This window comes from Bidens hawaiensis, unplaced genomic scaffold (assembly GCF_021521415.1).
Source record: "Bidens hawaiensis isolate Kalapana, Puna unplaced genomic scaffold, B.hawaiensis_p1.1 tig00005179_1, whole genome shotgun sequence".
NCBI classification, from domain to species: domain Eukaryota; kingdom Viridiplantae; phylum Streptophyta; class Magnoliopsida; order Asterales; family Asteraceae; genus Bidens; species Bidens hawaiensis.
Window position 1 is genome coordinate 602,406 of NW_027491332.1, and position 23,345 is coordinate 625,750.

The 23,345-nt window shown below is 37.8% G+C and overlaps 2 protein-coding genes, 1 long non-coding RNA gene and 1 pseudogene across 4 annotated transcripts; 1 reads left to right on the forward strand and 3 right to left on the reverse strand.

Moving 5' to 3' along the window:
- Positions 1 to 5,673: 5,673 nt before the first annotated feature.
- On the reverse strand, positions 5,674 to 6,599 carry LOC143629225 (uncharacterized). Its single transcript, XM_077098553.1, has 2 exons — positions 6,590 to 6,599; positions 5,674 to 6,318 (listed from the first exon to the last, which is right to left on the reverse strand). The coding sequence occupies exons 1-2, from the start codon at positions 6,597 to 6,599 to the stop codon at positions 5,741 to 5,743; spliced, it is 588 nt and encodes a 195-aa protein (XP_076954668.1). The 3' UTR covers positions 5,674 to 5,740.
- Positions 6,600 to 6,613: 14 nt separating this feature from the next.
- On the reverse strand, positions 6,614 to 12,835 carry LOC143629226 (uncharacterized; annotated as a pseudogene).
- Positions 12,836 to 17,256: 4,421 nt separating this feature from the next.
- LOC143629197 (large ribosomal subunit protein eL33w) lies at positions 17,257 to 19,397 on the reverse strand. 2 transcript variants are annotated; one of them, XM_077098536.1, is made up of 5 exons: positions 19,259 to 19,397; positions 19,123 to 19,158; positions 18,245 to 18,473; positions 18,106 to 18,148; positions 17,257 to 17,419 (listed from the first exon to the last, which is right to left on the reverse strand). In XM_077098536.1, exons 1-4 carry the CDS (start codon positions 19,288 to 19,290, stop codon positions 18,107 to 18,109), a joined length of 339 nt encoding a protein of 112 aa, XP_076954651.1. In that variant the 5' UTR covers positions 19,291 to 19,397; the 3' UTR covers positions 17,257 to 17,419; position 18,106. The 2 variants fall into 2 exon arrangements, with proteins under 2 accessions (XP_076954651.1, XP_076954650.1); XM_077098535.1 differs by having other exon boundaries at positions 17,257 to 17,425.
- A 2,017-nt stretch (positions 19,398 to 21,414) lies between these two features.
- Positions 21,415 to 22,279, forward strand: LOC143629200 (uncharacterized). The gene is made up of 3 exons (XR_013152904.1): positions 21,415 to 21,973; positions 22,042 to 22,114; positions 22,190 to 22,279. It is a non-coding gene; the product is annotated as an uncharacterized LOC143629200 (long non-coding RNA).
- The last annotated feature ends 1,066 nt before the right edge of the window (positions 22,280 to 23,345 follow it).

Here is a 23,345-nt window from a genome sequence, read left to right on the forward strand (position 1 = left end):
TTACGCGCAATCCTCAATCCGGCCAGGAATGCTTCATATTCAGCTTCGTTATTCGTACTTGGGAAATCCAGCCGAATAGCATAAGTATATTCCTGGCCTGCTGGGTTTGTTAATTTTAACCCTGCGCCTGAACCCTCGTTACTAGCTGCTCCATCAGTATAGAGTCGCCAGACCTCATCGATTTCGTGTGCTGGGGAGGGTTGAACCTCCTCCTGGCACTCTTTCTCCCGCGCAGCGGGGACTTCGGCAATAAAATCAGCCAGGACCTGGCCTTTAATGGCTGGTCTCGGCTTGTATTGAATCGCATATTCTCCCAATTCAATTGCCCATTTGGCTAGGCGTCCCGATAACTCGGGTTTGCCTAGAACATTTGAGAGTTTGAAGTTGGTGAGAATAGTGATTGGGTGACCCTGGAAATATCGTCTCAACCTGCGTGAAGCGTGTATAAGTGCCAAGACCAGTTTTTCCAGGGTAGAGTACCGGGTTTCCGCGTCTGCCAGCACGCGGCTAACATAATAGATTGGCATCTGGATGCCTTTTCGTTCTACAAGCAGGACTGCCCCGGTTGCTCTATCTGTTGCGGAGAGGTATAGGATTAACTCCTCTCCCGCTTGTGGTGCTGTGAGTGTTGGGAGTTCGATCAGGCGTGATCGAATCTCCTGGAAAGCTGCTTCCGCTTCTGGTGTCCAGCGGAAGTGCGTTTTCTTTAAACAATTTCTTAGTGTTGACACAAAAGGGAACGACCTATCCGCATGGTTTGCCAAAAAGCGGTTAAGCGCGACTAGTCGTCCATTAAGTGTTTGAGCCTGTTTTATGGTGGTAGGTGATTCCATTTTGACAATGGCTTCGACCTTTTCAGGGTTCGCTCTGAAGCCATCTTTAGTAATAATGACCCCTAAGAACTTCCCTTCTTCCACCCCAAATGAACACTTGCTCGGGTTGAGCTTCATGTTTATCTTTCTGAGCGTGTTGAAAGTTTCCTCAATGTCTTTCAACATCGTCTCTGGCTCGGGGCTTTTGATGACCAAATCATCCATATAGACTTCCAAGTTTCTCCCAATTTGGGCGTGAAACTCTTTGTCCATTAGTCGTTGGTACGTGGACCCCGCGTTCTTAAGTCCGAACGGCATCATTTTATAACAAAATGTGCCATCGGGCGTCCGAAAGGCGGTTTTGTCCTGGTCATCCACAGCCATGTGGATTTGATGGTACCCCTTATACGCATCCAAGAAGCATTTAAGGCGAAATGGTGCCACCGAATCCACCTTGAGATCAATTTCTGGCAACGGATAACAATCTTTGGGGCATGCTTTATTCAAATCTTTGAAATCTATGCACATGCGCCATTGTTTGTTATTCTTCGGTACCATTACGGGATTTGCAACCCATGTTTGATATTTGCTAACGCGCACGATGCCCGCATCAAGGAGTTCCTTGACTTGGGTTCTGCACGCGTTGGTTTGCTCGGGCCCCATTACTCTGCGCTTTTGTACGATCGGCGTTACGGCCGGATCGCATTTGAGCTTATGCTCTGCCTTTCCCCGGGGTACACCAGTCATGTCGGCTGGTGTCCACGCGAAGATGTCTGCGTTTCGCTGCAGTAAGCGCTTGAGTAAGGTGCGTGTTGGATCAACAATTGTCGGGCCAATGGTAACGGCCTGATCGGGATATTTCCCATTGAATGCCCACTGTTCAGGCTCAGTGATGGTTTGTTTGGCCATCTTCGGTTTGGGTTTAGAGGAGACAGATGCGATGCATACCTGGGGAATGCCCGTGATCATCGCTACGCCTTCAGTTGTTGGCCATCCCATCATGCCGTGGACTGAGGATACCACAGCGTTGAATCTTGCCATCCCGTCTCTCCCGAATAGGATGTCATACGTATGATGTGGTTTTTTCATCACAACAAAATCCACATCCTCCGTGCGTGAATAATTCCCATCAGTGAGAGTGACGGGGAAAGATAGGATGCCCAAGGGAGTGTTCATGCTGCCGTCAAACCCTTCCATTGAAGCGTAGACCGTCTCCAGGCGTTCCTTGTCTTCATCATCGAGCTTGTCGAAGAACTGCCTGTACATCACTGTCGACGATGCGCCATTGTCAACGAGGGTGCGGGAGGTGATGTAGTGCCCCAGCTGGCTTTTAATGACAATGGGGCCTTCTTTGTTTGGGCCTCCCGGCACTCGCGGGAAGCGCACTTCTGCTTCCTTCCATGCGCATGGTTCGGTCATTGGTCTCTTTCTTCCTCTGACCTTACCATGGACCATGTTGATGCTAATGTCGACGGGCTTCCGTCCGTTACCCCTGTACCTGTTGTCGTTCCTTCCTCCCTTCTTGATAGATGCCACGAGGTGTGCGAGCCTCCCATCCTTGACGAATGTCTCGACGATGTCCCTCAAGGATGTGCACTCCTCAGTGCTATGGCCCTTTGTCCCATGGAAGTCACAAGACTTGCTTTGATCCGCATTGGGTTTCTGTCGGATCACTGGAGCTTTTGGCCATGGCAGTTTTTCCGTGGCAAATATCTCCGTGACGCTCTTGGTGAGTGGCGTCCAGCGGTTTTTCCGGTTCAAAGGGTGCGTTTTGTCCCTTCCGCCAACCAGAGGGCGAGAGCTTGAGGGGGCGTCAAAGTTTATCCTTGACTGCCAAATACCTTGCCGCCTCTTTTTGTTTAGCCGGGCGGTTCTTACATTATTCTCCCTTGTCCTCTGCGTGTAGAGGTTTGTATTGTGGGGGAGATCTCTTCCCAGCTGTTTCTCTGTTTCGGCAAAGCGCTTGGCTGCCGTCATTATGGCATCCCACGTGGATGGCATACCGTCTTTACCCGTCAGAGTGCGGATGAGTTCTGGGTATTCAGCGCCCTGAATGAAAGCGGCGCGAACGAGGTCTTCACTGATGTTGCCCAGACTCACCTTCTTGGAGTTGAAGCGGGCGATGAAGTCCAGTAAGGATTCATCCTCTTCTCTGACACAGTTGAGGATCGTCCACTGCTCCTCAGTGTGTTTCCTCTGTTGACTAAACTGTTGACTGAACTTGTTCTGGAAGTCTGCCCAGTCATAAATGTGGTGGACCGGTAAACGGTCGAACCATGCTCTGGCTGCTCCTACCAGAGTCATCTGGAACATGTAGCACCACGTGGGTTCCGTCCAGTTACTGACGGTTGCCCCCGCAATGAACCTGTTCAGATGGTCATCTGGGTCGGATAGACCATCGTATGTGCCAATATTGGACATTTGTTTGGCACTCCTCGGGGCGATTGCTTCTGCAATGTCCCTTGCAAATTTTGACCTTCCTGCGTTTGTAGCAGTAGGTCTAAAGGCCTTGGAGAAGTCACGCTCGCTTTTTTCTGTGACTGGTTGGAATGCTTCCCCAAAATTCCTTTTTGGCTGGGGATCCGTTTCCTTACGCTTCCCTTTCGTCCTATGGCGAGGGTTCGCGTCGGTGTCGGAGTCTTCCCCCTCGCCGTCTGAGTACTCGTACTCACTACTCATGTTGAGGTGCTGGCGAGTACTACCGAATTCCTCAGCTTGTTGGACTGAACGCAAGCGTTCGTCCAACTCAGCCTGAAATTCTCTTTGACGTGCCTCGGCCCATGCCTTCACTTGATCAAGTGTTTGGCGAGGGGCTCGAGGTCGTTTTTCCAGCTGGGCATCAGTGAATCCCAGTGGAATATTTACTCCACTTGCCCCTACATGAGTGACTGGGGTAGTGTTCGTAAAATGTATTTCACTTGCCCCAGCTTGGGTGGCTGGGGTAGTGTTTGTAAACATTGTGTTGCCGGTGTTTACCCCAGTGGCTGGGGTTGTGGTTACCGGAATTTCTCTAGTCATCTTGGAAGTTTTGAAAAACTGGAGAAGGATGTAGTTCTAGCTTTATGCACGGATGGCGCCAATGAAGAAACACTAAGTAACCCCGGGCAGATTATAGGTAATCTGGGGGCCAGGTAATGTTTCCCACGAAGGTTAGGTCCAGCAGAGTAAGTTGTACTTCAGGGAACCTGCAAAACAGACACCGTAAGCTCGTCACTGAGAAGGGGGGGTTCCTCCTTGTGACCACCCTCCGGCGTGAGAATCAGTCTATATTGCTCTTTGAATATAAAAGTATATGAATACTATAAGAGCAGTTATCAAGTAAGTTATACGAGATTGTAGATGATCTTACCATTCCAAGATATTGGAGTATTTATAGCCGAAGGTAGGTTTTCTAGAAGGTACAGCCGGCTGAATAGTATTCCTGTTCAACCAACAGTGGATTACGCACAGGCCATACTGGTTGGTGGGTAGGTTACAGCCAACAGTAATAAAGTCGGCTGCACTATTCCACCAACTGTAGACCATGCACGTCTCACTGACTGTGGATTGTACGCAGGCCATGCTGGTTGGTGAATAGGTTACGGCCAACAGTAATACTATTCCACCAACTGTAGGCTGCGCCTGCTCCACAGTGAGGGTTGGTGAGTAGGCAGCGGCTAATAGTGACAAACAGTACTAGAGGGTGCTCCTCCTCGCACTGTTGTCGGTGAGCTGTCACCCTGTGATTGGCTCATGGGCTGTTCTGGTCAGATCGTCTGTCCTATCCATACCTTGGTAGGTATGGTACAAAAGATCTTTCAGAATCAGACTGGCTCATTTGGGCGGGATTGTTCCCGCCTTGCTCATGCCTTCACGTGACTGAAGTAGCTAGTCTTGTACGTGTAGCCCTGCTGTCTGCGGGTAGCCTTCCCTGATGGCTTGTATCCGCAACTGCGGGAACAGGCGGGGTACTTCACCATTGGGAGGCTTTCCCTGCGTGTACAGCTTGCGTACTGCGCGTAAGATTCTATGAGCATGGTGGGTCCTGCGGGAGCAGATGGCCTTTGCGCAGACAACCCTGTTCAAGGTGAGTCTTGCGGGACCAACTGGTCTCTGCTGGGACCTACCTCTTCACTATCCCAATGAAAACGCAGGAGCAGACAATGGGCAGTGAACCCACATGTTTTAGCATGATTGATCAAGTTGATCCAATCTTCAAAAAATTTGTCATCACCATAAGCTTCTATTAGCTTTTGGATGTTAGGCTTTTATTCATCGATTTTAGTTCTTGATCAAAAAATTCGAATTTAAGAGGATTTGAAACTCTACACTTTACTGGAAGATTTGCATTCAAGAGTACGTGATTTATTGTAAATTAAGTAATTAGATGCCCAAAATTCTGAAACATTATAGCTATGTTCTTTAAAAGCTTAATAGGACTAATTACGCTAGGCATTGCAATGTGACGTAGATTTTGCATATACTTATTTTAACAAGTGCGTTTTCATTCAAATACACTTTCTTTTCTTATTTTATGAACACATTTTATGTTAAATTAATCAGTCATTAGTTATTATCATAGAATCCAGCTTATTTGTAAGTGGGGTATCATATCAATTTGGTATCAGTAAGAACCTAGCTTGTGGTTAGTTAAGTAAACTCTTTTGTTCTGTCATGAGTTTGGTTCATGTGAAAGTGAAGACAGACTATTGACTTGCACCATTTTTAACTATGACAGTACGATGACACCAGTGATCGAAAACTTGCCATACCAAAATCGTTAATTATTTATCACAACCACTTAAAATATTAAAACAACACGAAATCGTGCTTCCTAAAATGTTTCACGTGATCTGTTGTTACAATTAAACAATATGAGTACAAACACAGTTTACATTCTTACAAGATCCAGGTGCTAGATTATTAAATAAAAGAGAGTACAAACATGATTACTTTCTTACTCGATCCGGGAGCACGATAGGAAAAGTTGGTGCTATGGACTGAACCACATAACGGTCATCATATCCTGTGCTCATAGGTACATTTCCCCTTTCTGCGAGATTAGTTTCCACGAGATTAGTTTTCAGATCGTAACGTAACAGGCTAGCCATGAACTTTAGTGGATTTGGTTTCTTGAAGATGATATGTCTCTTATTTACCACGCTACAGATGGGAAATGGCATATCAATATGAGGGTATATGCCAAAGTACCGATGGCACGAAAGATTTAACGAATGCGTCTTTTCCCACTTATTGTTATGAAGATCTTTAAAAATCCATATGTTAACTTTGTTCCCAGAAACTTTATCAAGGAGAGCAAGGAAACCATTCATCTCAACAAACGAATGTTGGTGTCTTGTGTGATCGTCATTTAAACCTGGTAGGCGTGTTTGATAAAATCTCTCTTTCACGGTGTCCATGGAAACCAGGTGATCAGAACTATGAACATCCCAATGGAGGTATCTGCCTTTAACTGAAACCGGACCACCCCAATAGTACTGCCCTTCACCCATATTACTAGGAACTTCTATCTTTATAAAAATATTATTCTTTTTATTAACATTTAATACCAACCAAACTACATCTGGATAATGGGTAAGCGAGCAACAAGCTGCGCCGCTATCCCCTTTTGGATCGCAAAGCCTATTCTACTAAATATAAATCCTTGGTTCATCGGGCTCTGCGAGTCACTGTGGACCACCTTCTGCACTCGTTCCAAGAAGCGAACCGCCTCGGGAGCTAGAGATCCAAATGTGTCGAAGGCAAATGGAATGAACACGTGCTGATTCTCCAAATACGCTGCCTCATGCTTAGCAACCTTCCTAGATTCCGCCCTCAAAATCGGAAAGAATGCATACAACTTCTGGTTCCAGGATAAGGATGTGACATTGGATTGGCGGGCCCATAAATATGTGAATCACCTTGTATCGTCTCCGGTATCCATCGTAGCAAAGGCTTATGCCACATTTTCTTGTATAGTGTCCTCCACAAGATGTGGAACACTGAGGAAGATACATACCTTGCTCTGTGAATAGATCGTACGCTTACAAATATTCTCTTCTATTTGGGTCAGCTATCAAAAGGTACTCATTACACCAAGACTTTATCCGTCCTCTGCAAGGTATTTCAAGATCTTGTTGTTCGAATTCAAGCTTTTCGTTTACTTCCCGCACGACAACTTGACGTGCTTGGTGAAGTCCACTTGACCTCTGGATGATGAAAGAGGTATTTTCTAGCAAGAATTGATTGTTAATTGTGTTAAACCATCTCTTGCAGACAAATTTTCCCCTGTATCGGAGAGTTCGAGAGGCCGGGGAGTCTTTTAAGGATATCTTCAATAATGTCATCTGGTAAAATTGTGAACCGATCAACCTTTGTTGTCCTCTGCCGCCTCTCTTCTGCTACAGATTCTTGAATTGCCTTTGTCATAGCCTTCTCCATCGATTTCTGTCAAAATATGCATACATTTTCTCGTAAGAATAAATGTGAAGAAGAAACGTAACTTTGTTGTTATACGGAAGGAAACATGCAAGGGTTTTTGTGTCTAGTTTTATAAACTGGATGCAAATGAATAATCAATAACATATATGGAATAATGCATACAAACTTGTGCTTAAGTTTTGGTTGACAGCCTAGTGTTTATAACATGTTTATTTATGTAAGCAAGCATGATTGTGACATTGCAAAGTGCTAAAACATTTAGTGGATAAAATGTTACTAAATTTTCTTGACAGTGTCAACATAAGATTACTTCAAGATCAAACTAAAACAGTCATTAGAAACATTTGAGTATAGTCATAAGTCATTGTAGCGTGCTTGACAGTATAATTTGTTGTTTGGTTAACATATGGACTATAGAAATAGAATCAATCCCCGAATGGAAAGTTACAATCACATACAAGATATCAAAGGAATTTAATAGTGAAATTACTTAATATAAATCTATGAAGCTAATACTTGGTCCTAATCAAGTCCACTTCTTGACTCCATTCCATACCATAAACGGTATGGAACACAGTTCGCAAATCATGTAAAATACAAGAATCCGGACACGCAAATTGGTTTGAATGTGGGAAATACAGTTGAACTGCAACTTTGTTCCATGGATACCTATTTTCCTATGAACTGATAAGTTATATGATTAAATTGGGCTTTAATACTAACAGGAGTATATTTCCTAATAATACCAGAATGTGAAAATTTATAGATATATTTTTTAAAATGGAGAATGAGATTTTTTTTTGTTGTTTTTGGGTGTGTTCCGTATATCCCATTCACGTCATTTGTAGAGCTTCTTTCTCTATTAAAGATCGCTAACACAGGTTAAAATGAGTCACTCTAGTGCTTTCAAACTTGTGTTAGTGATCTTTAATGTGTTAGTAATCTTTAACGGAGAAGGAAGTTCCGCAAATGGCATCACGAACAGTGAATGGGATTTATGAAGCACCCAAAAAAAACAAACAAACCCCACCTCTTACCCACAAACTATCATAAATTGTCAAAATTCTCCATTCAAAAAAAAAATCCAAATAAAGGCCTAACTTTTTAAAAAAAATATTTATATACGTAAAAAAAATTCAGACGATTTACAAAGAACCGCAACTAGTTGCGCCACAACCTATAGCTACATTTCTTTTAACACCAGTACTCAATTGCATTAAAATCAATTAGCAAGATTGTAGAGTATAGACAGATAATCAACGATCACATAATACTAAGCAGATCTAAATGAATTTGAGTTCGAAACATCTTTCCGATGCTCGCTGAATAAACTAAAGTTAGCATTGATAAATCTGTGACACATGTGTAATCAATGGATCTAAACGAAAGGAGATATATATCTTTGTTTGAAATAGATAGATCGCTACAAACGATTCATGCACGACAAGTAATCACTTAATCTACAACATGTGTGTGCGTCCACCGATCGATGGATTGTGTTAACGAGCTTACCTTCCCTAAATCAGGATCCGATGAAACCACATTCGTTAACAAATAAGACATCAAGGATATTTCTTAAGATTAAAAAAGAAAAAAAAAAGAACGAATGAATGAATTAGTAGTACATATATAAATTTCCATCGGTGAAGATGATAGGAGTAGCTAGGGTTTTGGTCGTTAATTAGTCGTAGCTCTTGTTGAAAATGATGACTGTAGTGTAGCTGTTGCGGTAGGGGTGGGGATGTAGTATAGGTGATCGAGTTTATATATTTAGGTTTTCTATATAATAATATCTGCTTCCAACAAAGGACCGGGTCTTTAGCCCTTTAGCAACATATAATTAATACTATTTTATAATATCAAATAAGTTTTTTTTTTAAATACCTAGAAGAGATCTATTTTTTGTTTTTAAATTGTTGCTGTTATTTAGGAAAAATAATTTATATTTATAAAAAATTTAGAAAAAAACAACTAAGATGACTTGGGGTCGTCCTAGAGGGTGCAACTCCCAATAAGTGGTACATGATAAATGTTTGCACATCCGTTACATCACTTTGCTTAGTTGTCATGACTCTCGCCGGTGAGAATGGAGTGATCGGAGAATTCTAAGTGATATCGCGCACGTGCTAATTAAAGTTCGTTAACTATAGATTACTTTATCTAGCTTATATGTAAGTATGGCATTTTAGAAATATAAATGATGTTGCGGGGTCGTCCAAGCTGAGGTGCACAACTCCCGACCAGTGTTACGCGACAAGTGCATGCACTTCCATTGCACAACTTTGCTTAATTTTCGAGACTCTCCCTGACTTGAGTTCAGGAGTGTCGGTGAATTCCAAGCGTTCCATCACAATTGAGTTGATATGATATTCAAAACATTTGGTCGGCTTCTATTTACTTTTTATTCAATTCATTTCTAAGGGATATCTAGTATAGGGGTGTGTTTTTTAACCCGACCCGAAGCAACTCAAGACTCGAATAGTCCGGCCTGAATAAACTCTTTACCCGAACCTGAGAATAATAATCTAGGTTGGTATATGGGTTAAACTGTCCAAAATCGGGTTGACCCGAACAACCCGGATAACACAAATAGATGGTTTTGATGTTTTATAAGTCTAGGTTAACCAAAGGTCTCATGCTCTCTAACTCTTGACTGCTGCATGTGTGCACATTAATATTTTAGTTGAGGCATGCTATCTTAATTCAATCACAGTTTAATTTTACAAAACCCTAAAATTTCTATTCTTTCTAAATATTGATCAATGATTCTATTCATTCCAAAATCCACAGTCACATATCACATAGAATCACATAAAGCAGTGGAATATTGTTATCTATACTATATAATAAATAAAGATTTATAATTTCACATGTCATCATCAAATTGTTTCTTACAAAATATTTTCTCCACTCTCTCATATAAAATACACTTATCTTTCTTATTAATAGTTTTGTATTTCATTTTTTTCTTTTAAATATTTTCTTGATTTAAAAAATTAAATACCAGCATAAATATGTTATTTTGTTGTATATAAATATATTGTATTATTATTAATATTAGGTTTTATAAGTAATCAATTTTCACGTTGATTTTATATATTAGTTAATTAATATTAAGGTTTTATAAGAAATGATATTATTGGGTGAAGAAGCAAGATTAACTTAAATTTAAAATTTCAATAAACTTTAACTTATTAAATATATATGATTTTTTACTAAATTACAAGTTTTTTTTCTTTCAAAGTCTTAAAAGACAATTTCACTATTGATGTATTTTCTCAGTGTTTATGTTAATAAACGAACAAGTTTCTTTAACTAGTTAAAGTATCAAACATGGGTCAAAACAGTTTATGATTAAAATGAGTTTCGCTTACGGGTTGGTTTAAAACGCAACCATTTATAACTTCTTTTTTTAATTGATTATTTAATCAACTCATTAGTTATGTTTAAGTTCATCATCTTAAAAAATCATAAAAATATAAACACTATATTACATGTTTTGGTTTTCATGTGGATAAGACAACTTCTTATCTTTGGAATACAAATGTTAGACATTCGCACAATGTTAATCAGATGAAAATTTGACTTTGTATATATATCCTTCTATTATTGAAGATTTCAAAAATATAGATTATTGCAGTGAACAAGTTGTACTCGCACCAAAAAACGAGGTCGTTCAAGAAATTAGCAAACGTTAGTTATCCATGTTTCCGGGAGGTGAAATATTACCATTTTTCAGATTGTATCTATCAGATATAAAATGATGTGTTACAAGAAGGTATTAATTTCCTTATGTTTTAAATGGCCTCAAAATCTAAGGTTGTCAAGTCATAGGTTAGTTCTAAAAGCTGATGTTGAAGTGATGTTACTTAAAATACTAACTAGAAAATTGGTTTGTGCAATGAAACTAAACTACATATGAAAACATTATGATAACCATGTTATAGAAGCCGAAATCATATACAGAAGTAATATTGAAACTCATACAATTATTCTTAAAAAAATCATAGACTTTTAGATAAAATAATTAATTTCAAAGAATTAAATTTTCACTTTATTTTTGTTTTGCAATGAAGATTAATAAAATCAAAGGTCAATCATTACGCCGGTCTCTATGGTGAGGGGCATCGATGCCCTTCCACAATGTCACGTCAGCGCCACGTGAGCAGTGGAGGCATCGAAGCCCCAACCTATAATGCCCCTCTATGGTAAGGGGCATCGAAGCACCTTTAAACTTTTATTTTTTTCTTTATAAAACAATAATATAAATACAAACTAAATTATATATAAAAACATATTAATAAAATCTTTTAAAAAATTGCAAATAGAAAAAATAAAAATAAAAACATACAAATAAAAAAATAAAAATAAAAAACGTACAAATATTAAACATAACCAACATATAACTAATATTCATCGTCGTCCTCCTCCTCCTCATCCTCGTTTGCATATTTGGCCATTATTCTTCCTTTTTTTCCCTCCAAAAATGCTTGCGTGGCCGGATCCCGATGCGATAAATCCTTTGCAAGGTGATCGAAATCTTTTTCACTTTGCTACTCCAAGTGAACTTTTTTTCTTTCTTCATGCATCCTTTGTATTCAGCATGCATCACTTTTCTTTCTTCATGCATTCTCGTGAGTTCATCTTTTGAGTGTTTTTTAGCATCGACAATTTCGTTTATTCTAAGCTCCAAGTTGTCAAAATGCAAGCTCACATCGGAACTCATCGAGGATGTCGTTCTAGACGAAGATCCTCCATCTCTAGTCACTACCTTGCCTTTATCTCTTCCTATTAGACGTGGTAACTCATCCGGTTCATCAAAAACAAGATCGGGATCAAGCTCGTTTAAGTTGAATTGACAACGAGCATCCGACCCAGCTTGAGACGGCGATTAATCGGCCGAAGTAGACGTTGTCTTAGATCATTTTGAAGGTCGCGGTGAAGATGCCGGGACCGGATGCCACTTTGGCGAGCTCGTGAATTGCCTCCAAATTTTCAACATATTGAAATCTGCATTATAAAGGGACTTATATTGTTTTAAGCAAATTCCAATCATGTTGACATCGCTCGTGTCGTTTCTTCTATTGTTTGTAATGCGGGTGCGAATGTCGGAGAAGTTGGTCATTTTTGTGCACATTTCCTTCCATTTGTTGGAGATGGAATCCTCCCCGCGATAGCAACCTAGACCCATTATAGAAAAGAACTTAGTACATATTTCTTCCCAAAAGTCAGGTTCTTGTTTACCGTCACCTTCGATACATATAAAAGCTTAGTATTAGTCAACGAAAAAATAAATCATGAAATATATATAAATAAATTTATAATTTACCTTGAATTAAGTCTTCAGATGATTCGATCCACGCACGCACCAACGCCAATTCCTCATCCGCTTCCCACATATGTCTGTCGGCCTTTTCAGTAGTTGTTTGACCGTAAGCAGGCTTCTTTTTATGACTTCGTTTGCGACGAACTTGCGGTTCAGATACTTGGGTTTCGGGTATTTGGGTTTGGGGTGTTTGGGTTTCAGTTACTTGCGAAGGCATAAACGGCATTGGCGGTCGAAAGAAGATATTGTCGGTAAACAGATGCATTGTTGGAGACATTACGGGTCGATGTTGGTTAGCATAGAAAGGGTTATTAGGGTCATTATTATTTGCTAGCATACTAGCCCACCACCATTGAGCCGGATCCCGCGGGTTCGGGTTTGAGCGCGAGCTTGTATTCGGGTTTGGGTTTGGGTTTGAGCTCGGATCCATGGTTGTGAAAATTTGAGAGTTGTTTTGAGTAAAAATTGAAAATATGGTTTGAATATATATAGAAAATAATTAAATTATTTTTTTTTATATTATAAAGGTAATATATCCGTTGAGAGAGGGGCCCACCTCCTTTTCACTCCACCGCGCCCATCGTCCTGACCATGCCCCCCCCCCCTCACCGCCCCCACCAAATGGGCCCGTGGCGGTGTTCGGCACCCTCAACGCCCAAAAAGCAATCCCATCGGCGCCCATAGTGCATAGTCTTATAGATAGTTGGTTTGTTTTTAGACAATTTATTTTAGTTAATGGTTAGTTATGTGTTGCATTATACAGAGTTAAAATTGGAAACAACGTGAAACTACTAAGTTTTGATATGGAATGTAAAGTTACAAATAAAACTACAAATATTGTGTACAAAGAAATATTTAAAGATTTATGAATTTTGTAATACCTTTTTATTTTTATATTGTGTATTGTGTAATTTATTCTACCATATAATAAATTTATTTAAATAAATTTATTTATTCTAACTTGTGTGCTACACGGGCATCTAACTTATTAGTTAAATATGGTTGTATGTTGAAATATACTTGATTATGGTTTAATGAAAGTTTGAATTATGGTATTTTATTTATGATCTTGTTAAAGATAATTTTTTTAACTTGTTAATCCTAAAACCCAACCCGAACTAACCCGGCCCGTTCTACTCGAACTAACCCGACCCGTTCAACCTGAAACCCCAACAACCCGACTTTATTTGGGTATGTTCTTGGGTCTATTTGCTTTGAGCTCAAACCCGAACAACTCGAAACCCGAAGAACACCCCTAATCTTGCTTGTGTTTGTTTTCGACATTATTGTTGATGCTAATTACCAATGCCATGAACAGATTAAGCTTTGAGACTTATCGACTTTTGCCTGATTAATTCATCGCAAGCCTGCTGTACTATTTATCAAAAACATATTTCTGTTTTTTCTTGAAATCGAGTTCGTTTGGATTTTGGCATAATTATGCCAGCCACATTTTCTTCCATGTACATTTTTGTAGGAAGCAAAAGAATGATAGCAATAGGAGCCATATATAGGAGATTCATAGAGTTCAGCTTTTCACTTGCGCAAATTAACGAGCATTGGTTAGTTAATACGTTAACTAAGTTAACTGGCGTTGCTAGATAAACTGCTCCATTAGTAAATCTATTGAAAACTTGTATGTCTTTCGGATGATGATAAAAATAGTATTGAATCATGAGACATTGGTATGTGAAAAATCATGTAGTATGCGGAGTATCATTTGTGACATGAACCAACATATTACTTTTTTTCTACTATTTAAAGGTGATAAAACTTACTAAGCATTCTCAACTTAGTAGAAGGTGATACAAGTTAACATTAATACTAATATAATGCAATAATAGATTACAGTGTTCTTTTGCAATACATTAAAATATAGAGATCCGTTGGTGAAGAAAACTGAAACTAATCACTTTTATAGAAGTTTATACCCTTTCAATGTAGTTTAATGATTAAAAAATAGAATATTGGTTTTTAATACTCTCAACTTTTGCTCGTTGGTAGATAACACTTCCAACTTTCACTTTGTCTCTCACCACTCCCAACTTTCACCCTATTTGTTTTTACCACTCCCCCGTTAACTGAATACTAACATCGTTAGTGGAGACGCTGACGTGGCTTTTTTATAATAAAATTAGATGAGGTGTCATGCCTACTTGGAAATTAACTTTTTATTTTTAATTTTTAATCTTTTACAAGTCATCATCTTCTCCACTATCCAACCTCCTACTACTGGCACCACTCCGATTTGGCCGAAAAAGCTCTTATGTCGCCGGATTTAACAGAAACACCCATGTTGTCTTATTTAACAAACGACCGCCCTTAACCACCACACTCACCACTGTTTGCAATTGTCATTCTAACTAGATCTGAACTTGGAACCGCCACCGTCGCTGTCATTACATTGTCGAAAAAACGTGTGGCAGCAAAACCCTAATTGTTCATCCATCTAGACCCGCCATCGTACCGATGTTCAGTCTCGCAAGACCCACCGTTGGTTGCTACTGTACCGTTGGATGTCATCGTCGTTCCGACCGACTAAAACCACAGTCTGATTGCCACCCACGATGCTCGCCGGGAAATCGAGTGCGACGGCTAAAACCAAGTGTCTCCACTTGCTCTCTATCATTGCCAAGTTTCAACAGGGAGACAAATAAATGGATGGTTGATGAGAGTGTTGTGCTTGCACCGTTTTCAATTTGAATGGAGGAGAGCAACCAAATTCCAATTTAGTTGTGGTGGCGGTGGTGGTGATGTCTGGTAGTGGAGGTTGTGGTGGGAGGTTGGATGGTGGAGAAGATGATGACTTGTAAAAGATTAAAAATTAAAATAAAAAGTTAATTTCCAAGTAGACATGACACCTCTTCTGATTTTATTAAAAAAAGCCACGTTAGCGTCTCCACTAACGACGTTAGTCTTTAGTTAACGGAGGAGTGATAAAGACAAATAGGGTGAAAGTTGGGAGTGGTTAGAGGCAAAGTGAAAGTTTGGAGTGTTATCTACCAACAAGTAAAAGTTGAGAGTAATAAAAACCAATATCCCTTAAAAAATAATAATAAAACATGGTCACTTAGAAAAGCGGCTTAGTTTTTTTTTTTTGAATGGCCAACTAAGTAACGCCGAGTACCCCGTACACGGCCCCCATTGGCTAAAGGTAGCCCGAGCCGGCCACTAGTTCGGACGGACGGAGTCCCTAGCGGTCCACCTGTTGAGGGATTCACCGGATAAAACCCAACCCCACGCCCGCCAAACGGCACGACAGCGAGGAGCCGGTAAAACCGGGTGAGATCAGGACTCTATAACATAACTCTTTTGATAAAGAGAAGATAGTAATAGTATAATGTTCAATAACAATAACTTCAGTTGTATTATCATTACTATGTATTATCATTACTATGTATTATCAATGTTTACTTAGTTACTATGTCTACTTGTTCATGTGTATAAAGTCAGTTACATTGAAAATATATTTCTTCTGTATAAAATAAAATTTCTCAACACTGTTTTGCGGTGATTAGTCATGTTTTATATATAGACAATAAGTTCAAAAAATTTATAAAGAGCAGATAGAAGAACTAAAGGTCTATCAAAAGTACAACAAATATGAACCATGTAGAAAATAGTCAAATACACTTTAGCAAGAAAAGTATAACACGCAGCAATTGATTCATATATGACAGAAACATGATTCACATAATGTGATCAGCTGTTCATAACTTCATATTAGACGACTTGAAAGTTTTTCGCATGACAATATTGAATGTTCTAACCAATAAAGCTCAATCTCAATGATCTATTCTATGATACGACCAATTAAAAGTACAAAATTAATGCTCCCATCACTCCCAAAAACTGTCCGGTTAAATAGTGTTTTTTTCTCATTCAGGTCGGACTAGTATCAGAAGGTTGTATAGGGGTCTTTAAAAAAAAACAATGTTCTCATTATAACTTACAAAAACTGATCACTATAGTATTTTTTTTTCAACCAGGTGAAAGCATCAGACAATTGGTTGCCTAGAGGAATTCTTGCAATTTGTGTTAATTTTGCTACAGATATGTTTTTGTATAGATCCTATCCATTCATCTATGTATCAAAAATCATTGTTCACATTCACTAAACTTTACAGCAGATTTACATCTCTTTTGACTATCAAATAAGATATCAGAAACCAATCTGTGAATCTTGATTGTGCTATTGTTAGGACCATTTTCTAGCCAGCCTTTTTGCCCGGCTACTTGTACACCACTGTCTATTTTCAGCCAATTTACTTAAAAAAAATAGACGGTATACAATTAACCGACAAGCAAAGATGGCTAAAAAAATGAACAAAACATTAGCGCAATCAATACCACAGTTCAAGCTCAAACACCATACTTGATAATCAAGCAACATATATAAATATGCTATAATATCCCAATGAATGTAGATAATGATTATATCCCCATACTTGATAATCAAGCAACATATAGAATGATAAACATAACCTATACAAAATACCTGTAAAAAACTACACAAATGGAAAGACTGTAATGAACGTTTTAAAAACCTATACAACAAACCATCTAACTACTTACTCTTGAACTGCCCACAAAAACGGCCCAACTAGTTCAAAGTTCTCGACAATAACCTCATTAGTTTTAAAACCAGTCTAATCAATGAACCATAAGGTGAATGGTTTGGTTATAGAAACGTATTCAAAAGAAAAGGTGACCTTGAGTTCTTTAAGAGAAAGTACAAGAAACTCTAATAATAAAGTATGTCCCATGTAAGAAATAATAATCTTCCAAAACAAATGTTCAAAAAAAACTAATACAAGAAAAATTAAAGTACCATCAGGAGTGATCACCATACTCTTCTTCACTGCAACGGCACACACAAAGGTTTTAACGAGAGTCAGCAAGAAATAAAAAAAAACATCTATAAGATCTCAAACGTTATCATATAATTTTGGGAATCAAGATGATGCAACTTTTTGAAAAAAATCATTTTGATTCCATAAAACTACCTCAGAACCTAACATAAGTTTACAAAAATGCAATAAATAAAAAAAAAATAAAAATAAAAAATGAAATTTTTGGCCACATTTATGACAATAACTTACTACAATGTTTAAAATTATCATATGCTGAACAATGAAAAATGATCAAAGTTCAAACCATTTTCAACTGTTGTTCATTTACCAGGCAAAACTACCTAACATGTTATGATTTAAAACACATTATTCATATATAACAGAAAAACAAAAATAACAAAACCTATAGATTTGTATTAAGAATGGCAAAAAGGTCGGATCAGGCAGGTTCAGGTCACGGGTGAGAAACTGTTATTCATTAGGTCGTTAATAACTTGAGATAATACAAATCTTGTAATCTTGGCAATAAATGGTCAAATGGAGCATTCGGTGCCCATTTACAAACATCATATTGTAACATAAATAGTCAATATCAAATAAACAACACTAGAAAAAACTAGTAATTTATATAGCACATCAAAAGACTAGTAAAACTCTTATTAATATTACAATAACAGAAAGATAAAAACAATACCTTAAATATTGCTTGGGTACATGAACACTCTAACCCTAGATCCCTGCACAAGTACACAATAGTATTCAACATTCAACATTCACACAATAGAAAACATACAAATAACAGCTAAATATTTATAATTATAAATTTATATTACCATAGATTTAGGAGGAAGGTTCGACTTGAATTTAGCACGAACAATACCAGTGTTACCATGAGGCCTGGTAACCTTTCCCCAAATGCACCGATAATGTGATCCGTTCTTCTTCACCTTAGCTTTGTAAACGTACGCCATACGTTTCCCTTGGTACCAACTTACCTCCTCTTTGGTGTTCACTCCCTCAATTTGAATCAACGAGGTATTTGGATACTGGTTTGACTTCGACCTAATCAATATCAGTAGAAATACAAACAAATTGCCGATTTCAATTTCAACAAAGGTTTGGTAAACAAACAGTGATGTAAACATCAAAACTAATAAGCAATTGGTGGTTACTGATTAGTTTTCACCAGAACAACCCAAATCAAAATCTATACATTTTAAAAAAAAACAAAGGCTATCAAACTTGGTTTTAACACGTTAACCTCAATTATAAGTATAAATCATAATGCACGTAACAGACATTTAAAACATGTAACCGACACCACAGGCAAAACAAACACTGGTTACTTGTGCAGAGCTCTGTGTTGAGTGCGTTAGTAACCAGCATATGTAACCAGCATATGTAACCAACATTTAAATAGACTAAACCTACACTGCACATAACCTGTACCCGAAGCAAAGCTGAAATGTACAATAAAATCAAAAAGCCCAATTTGAACAGAAACCTTTTCGACTAAAACACATTCTAACCCGACCCGGTTCAACCCAAACCCGTCCAAGCCCAATCAACTTAACCCGCCCGACTTAACCCGTTTGCCACAGTTTGAACTATTCTATGTAAACTTTGAACCTATCGAGTCCTACAACACTATATACAAATAAATAAAATTAATTAATAAAATCTGATTCTATAAACTTTATTATTATTGTACCTCTTGTAGCCGAGAATGGTTCCTCTGGTGTAGAGTCTGTAATTAAAAAACAAAATGTTGTGAAAAATGAGTTTTTTATATAGATTGTGAATGTGAATTTGAGATTGGGGTTGAGGTTGGTTATATTATATTATACCTGACACGTTCTCCTTGACGGCCTTTAACCATTTTGATTCAACAGATGCTTACCGACGGCCTGTGCTGATGAAGAAGAAGAAGAAGCAATAAACCCTAGATCGGCTTCCAGGTGAGAGTAATAAGTATTTTTTATAGGTGTGACTTGTTTTGGATTAACTCTTTGGGCCTCGGATGTAATAATATATATGGGCTTCAAGGTGGTTGGTTTTTAACCCAAATTTATGTTTTCCAAGATGAGAAATATCATAAGGTTACTTGGATAGTTGGATGTATTTTCAAGAACCGGAACTGGTTCTGTGTGTGGTCAACAAAAGGGTCAGGTAGGAATCTCTTCCGGGTATAGTCGGTTTTCTAGGTTTTTTCGGGTTTGTTTTTTATCGCCTGGAGGTGGGACTGGTTTCAGTGGACCTAGGTCAAGCACGCGTCCAAGGTGAAACCCAAAACCATGGCGTACCCTGGGTCAGGTCCGGAACCGGATATTAGGTGCACCTCTTCATGGGGTTATATTTGTTTATTAGTGTTGTTAAAGAGACTTTTTGATGCTCGACTTATCATGCATCTATTTTTATCTACTTTTCATAAATATTGATTACGAAACACTATATTATGTATCAACTTTACATACGTGTAACATCATTAAACACCCATTTTGTAGTCAAAGCTAGCTAACCTAGCTAACTATAGTTTAGTGTATATATGAGCGTAGTTCAATCAGATATATTCTTTGCGTGTCTAAGAAAGAAATTATGACACGATATGTGTGACTATCATACTTATTTATACGTATATTTAGTTTGATCACTCAAATGTAAAACTATTTATCATTACTCACTATCGACATTTTTTGTTGAAGGGTGAGATCTTGTGCAAGAGTATCTCAAAAATGTACTCATTTAGGTAGTGTTTGGGTGAACTTTTAAAAATTGTTTATTTCATTTTTGAAATGTAAAAGTTGTTTGGTAAGCTTCACTTTAAAGCTTGAAAAGCTTTAAATTAAATTTTTTCATAGTTATTTTTGTTTTCAAAAAGCAAATAAGCAATATTTAGAAGCTTTGCCAAACAACCCCATACACTCACCTAAATAGATCATATCATCATAATGTATGAGAGATTGGTTAGGTGATGACATGGACTTCACAAATGTATTTCAAATCATAACAACTTACATTCGTTGACCGTTGTTGTTTTCACAATATTGACTTACCATGTAACATATATATGCATCCAATTGATGCAAGAATTAAAAAGGTATTTTCAAATGGTTACTACATTCAATATTAGGTGGATGTTAACAAATATATGCGACATTGTCATCCTATGTTACATGGTTGTACTACATATTTCTAATTCAGGGATAACTTGGTGGAAAGGAAAAAAATAATCACTTTACTAGAGATTGATACTTTGATAAAATTGACGAGTACAAACACCTAAAAAATTGTTTGTTTTGTATCTTTTCAACCAAAATCTTTATCTTTAGGGTAAACATAAGGGTCAATTACAATACCAAGGTCCAAGGCTGTATTATGTCTTCATTAGTTAATAGTTACCGTGCAAGCATTCTTAATTTAACAAAATACGAGTATCTATAACCATAGCATGTTTACATAAGTATATTGTTTTATGATGGGAAGAAAATGGCATGTCATGTAAGGTTGTTATGACAACCGATGAGGAACCATAATATCGTATCCGTGAACAATAAAAAGACGATCAATGTAACATTCATACATCGATAACCTCTTTAATGAATTATACTTTAGAAGTAATCATCATCATCATCGTACTCAGTATATCCCACCAATAGCAATGCTATGGTAGGGTCTGAGTAGGGTAAGATGTAGACAACCTTACCTCTACCCCATAGGGATAGAGAGGCTGCTTCCGATGAGACCCCCGGCTCGATAGTAGTTTTGCATCAAGCCTAGGGTCTTATTTTTGGAAGTAACTTGTTTTGAAAATAGTTACTTGTTTTGAAAATAGTTGATGACACCTAGGGTCTTATTTTTGTTTTGAAAATACTTTAGAAGTAACTTGTTTTGAAAATAGTTGATGACACCTAGGGTCTTATTTTTGGAACTATAGAGAAATTTGTTAAAATACGAGTAAAGTAGAAATCGTGACATTATGTTATATAACTTTCTAGTGTAACAGAAATTCAAGGAAAACTGAGAGGGGTCATCTTTAGAAATAGAATAAAAGTAGTTATCTATTTCATTCACACCTTCTTCCTCATAAAATCAAACTTTGAAAATTCGAAAACCCATGCATACATGCAAAATAATCATCAAATTTCCCTTCAAAAATTGGTCCCAATATAATGCCATCATCTAGGGTAAACATAGGCAAGAGGGATAACAACACCTTGCCCATATCATCAAGAAAAAAAAGTATCGCACATTCAACAGGATCTTTGCAAGAAATAGGTAGCGGTGATTTTTTTAACAAATATTATCGCGTTCAGCACCGATGGCAAGTTCCTATAGACGGGTGTTACGTGATATACAGAAGAACGATTTCATTATTGACATACATAAAGCCACGAAAGAATAAGATCAATTGCATTATCACCGTGCTCATGTTAATGATGGTTATTGTTATGTTCATGAAGTATCTACAAATGATTAGGTTAAATAATGAAATGTCCATGGATGAAGACCATATCGTGATTAGACGTCAAATGCTTTCAGAAACAAACCTCGAATATGAACAGGTTTGCGATCAAGAATTTTTTTTAGCATCGGTTTATGGGATATTGAAGTTTTTTAATTTTATTGACAGGAGTGCGACATATGGAGAAATCCCATAAGTGATAAACATCATGGTTGAATTGATCGTTTAACAAGCGAAACAAGTATGCAAAATAAACTTGTGACATATGTTTTAATAAAACGATTGTAATCGATTCACTCATTGTCAATTTTGCAAGTTTTTCTATCTCATCAGGAAATCGAAGTGCTCCAACCAACGGTTATATCCTAGTTCAAGCAAATGGTGGTTTGAACCAAATGAAGCTGGGAGTTAGCATTGTTCCAAATAACAAATATGATATTAAAAACTCATTGCGATATAAGGCTCTAAACTAGATAGGTTGGAATCGATGTTAAGCAAGTTAGCTTGGCCCCACTCGTTTACATCAACGAGTTTAAATGTTGAGCTTGAGCCTAACTCATAAAAAGATAAGGCCAACTTGTTAACTTCTTTAGAAACACTTTTTAATTTTACACATTGATATATGTAAACACACACAAAAATATTTTTAATGTACAAATAATGCAAATTTAAAATTCATAATATTAAAATTTGGTTTATAATTTATATATATTATAGCATGTGCTTTAGTTTATACGAGCCAACAAGTAGCTAGCGCGCTACTTTGACTTTGACTTGGCTCGTTTACAAACCAGCTGATTTTGAGCGATCTACTCTTGAACGAATATTGCTTTGCGAGTTTTTTTAAACAAATCTATTGTGATATACGAGATAATATCTTAACTATGATCATTTCATTATAGATAAGTGACATGGTGGCGATTGCTAAACTCATGGATGCTACATTGGTTCTTCCAACTTTAGATCACAAATCATTTTGGACTGATCCAAGGTGCCATTAAGATACTCATCAAGTACACTATACATCATCACAAACACTTTCATTGTTTTTTTCTTTTATTTCTGAAACTGATTTGTTTCCAGTGATTTTAAGGATATATTTGACGTCAAGCAAGATGACATTGATATAGTCGAATCACTTCCATCACATCTTGCACAAGTAGAAGCCCAACAAAAGGATCCGATTTCATGGTCAAGGGCACGTATATATACATGATTAAGAACGAACGTTTTGGATTTGTAGATGGTTAAAAAATGTGATAAGTACTTCACATTTTCCGAAATTTGTTTTACAAATATGTGGTTTCTACGATGGTTAGCAGACTCAAGCAAAACCCTGACAAATTTTAAGAGTCCGTTGACGTGACAAGCAAACTTGGCTTGAGTTTTCTGGCTAAAAGAGCGAACTCCATCCTGACTCCATGTAGAGTCACAAGAGTTATCGTTGGCTTGTGTTTTCTGGTCAAAGGAAC

Coding starts and splice junctions, on each gene's coding strand:
- LOC143629197 (XM_077098536.1), bottom strand. CDS start 19,290: ATGGTTAAAGGCCGTCAAGGAGAACGTGTCAG. Junction 18,474..19,122: donor ACCATTCTCGGCTACAAGAG/GTACAATAATAA, acceptor GATATTGATTAG/GTCGAAGTCAAACCAGTATC. Junction 18,149..18,244: donor ACCTTCCTCCTAAATCTATG/GTAATATAAATT, acceptor GTACTTGTGCAG/GGATCTAGGGTTAGAGTGTT.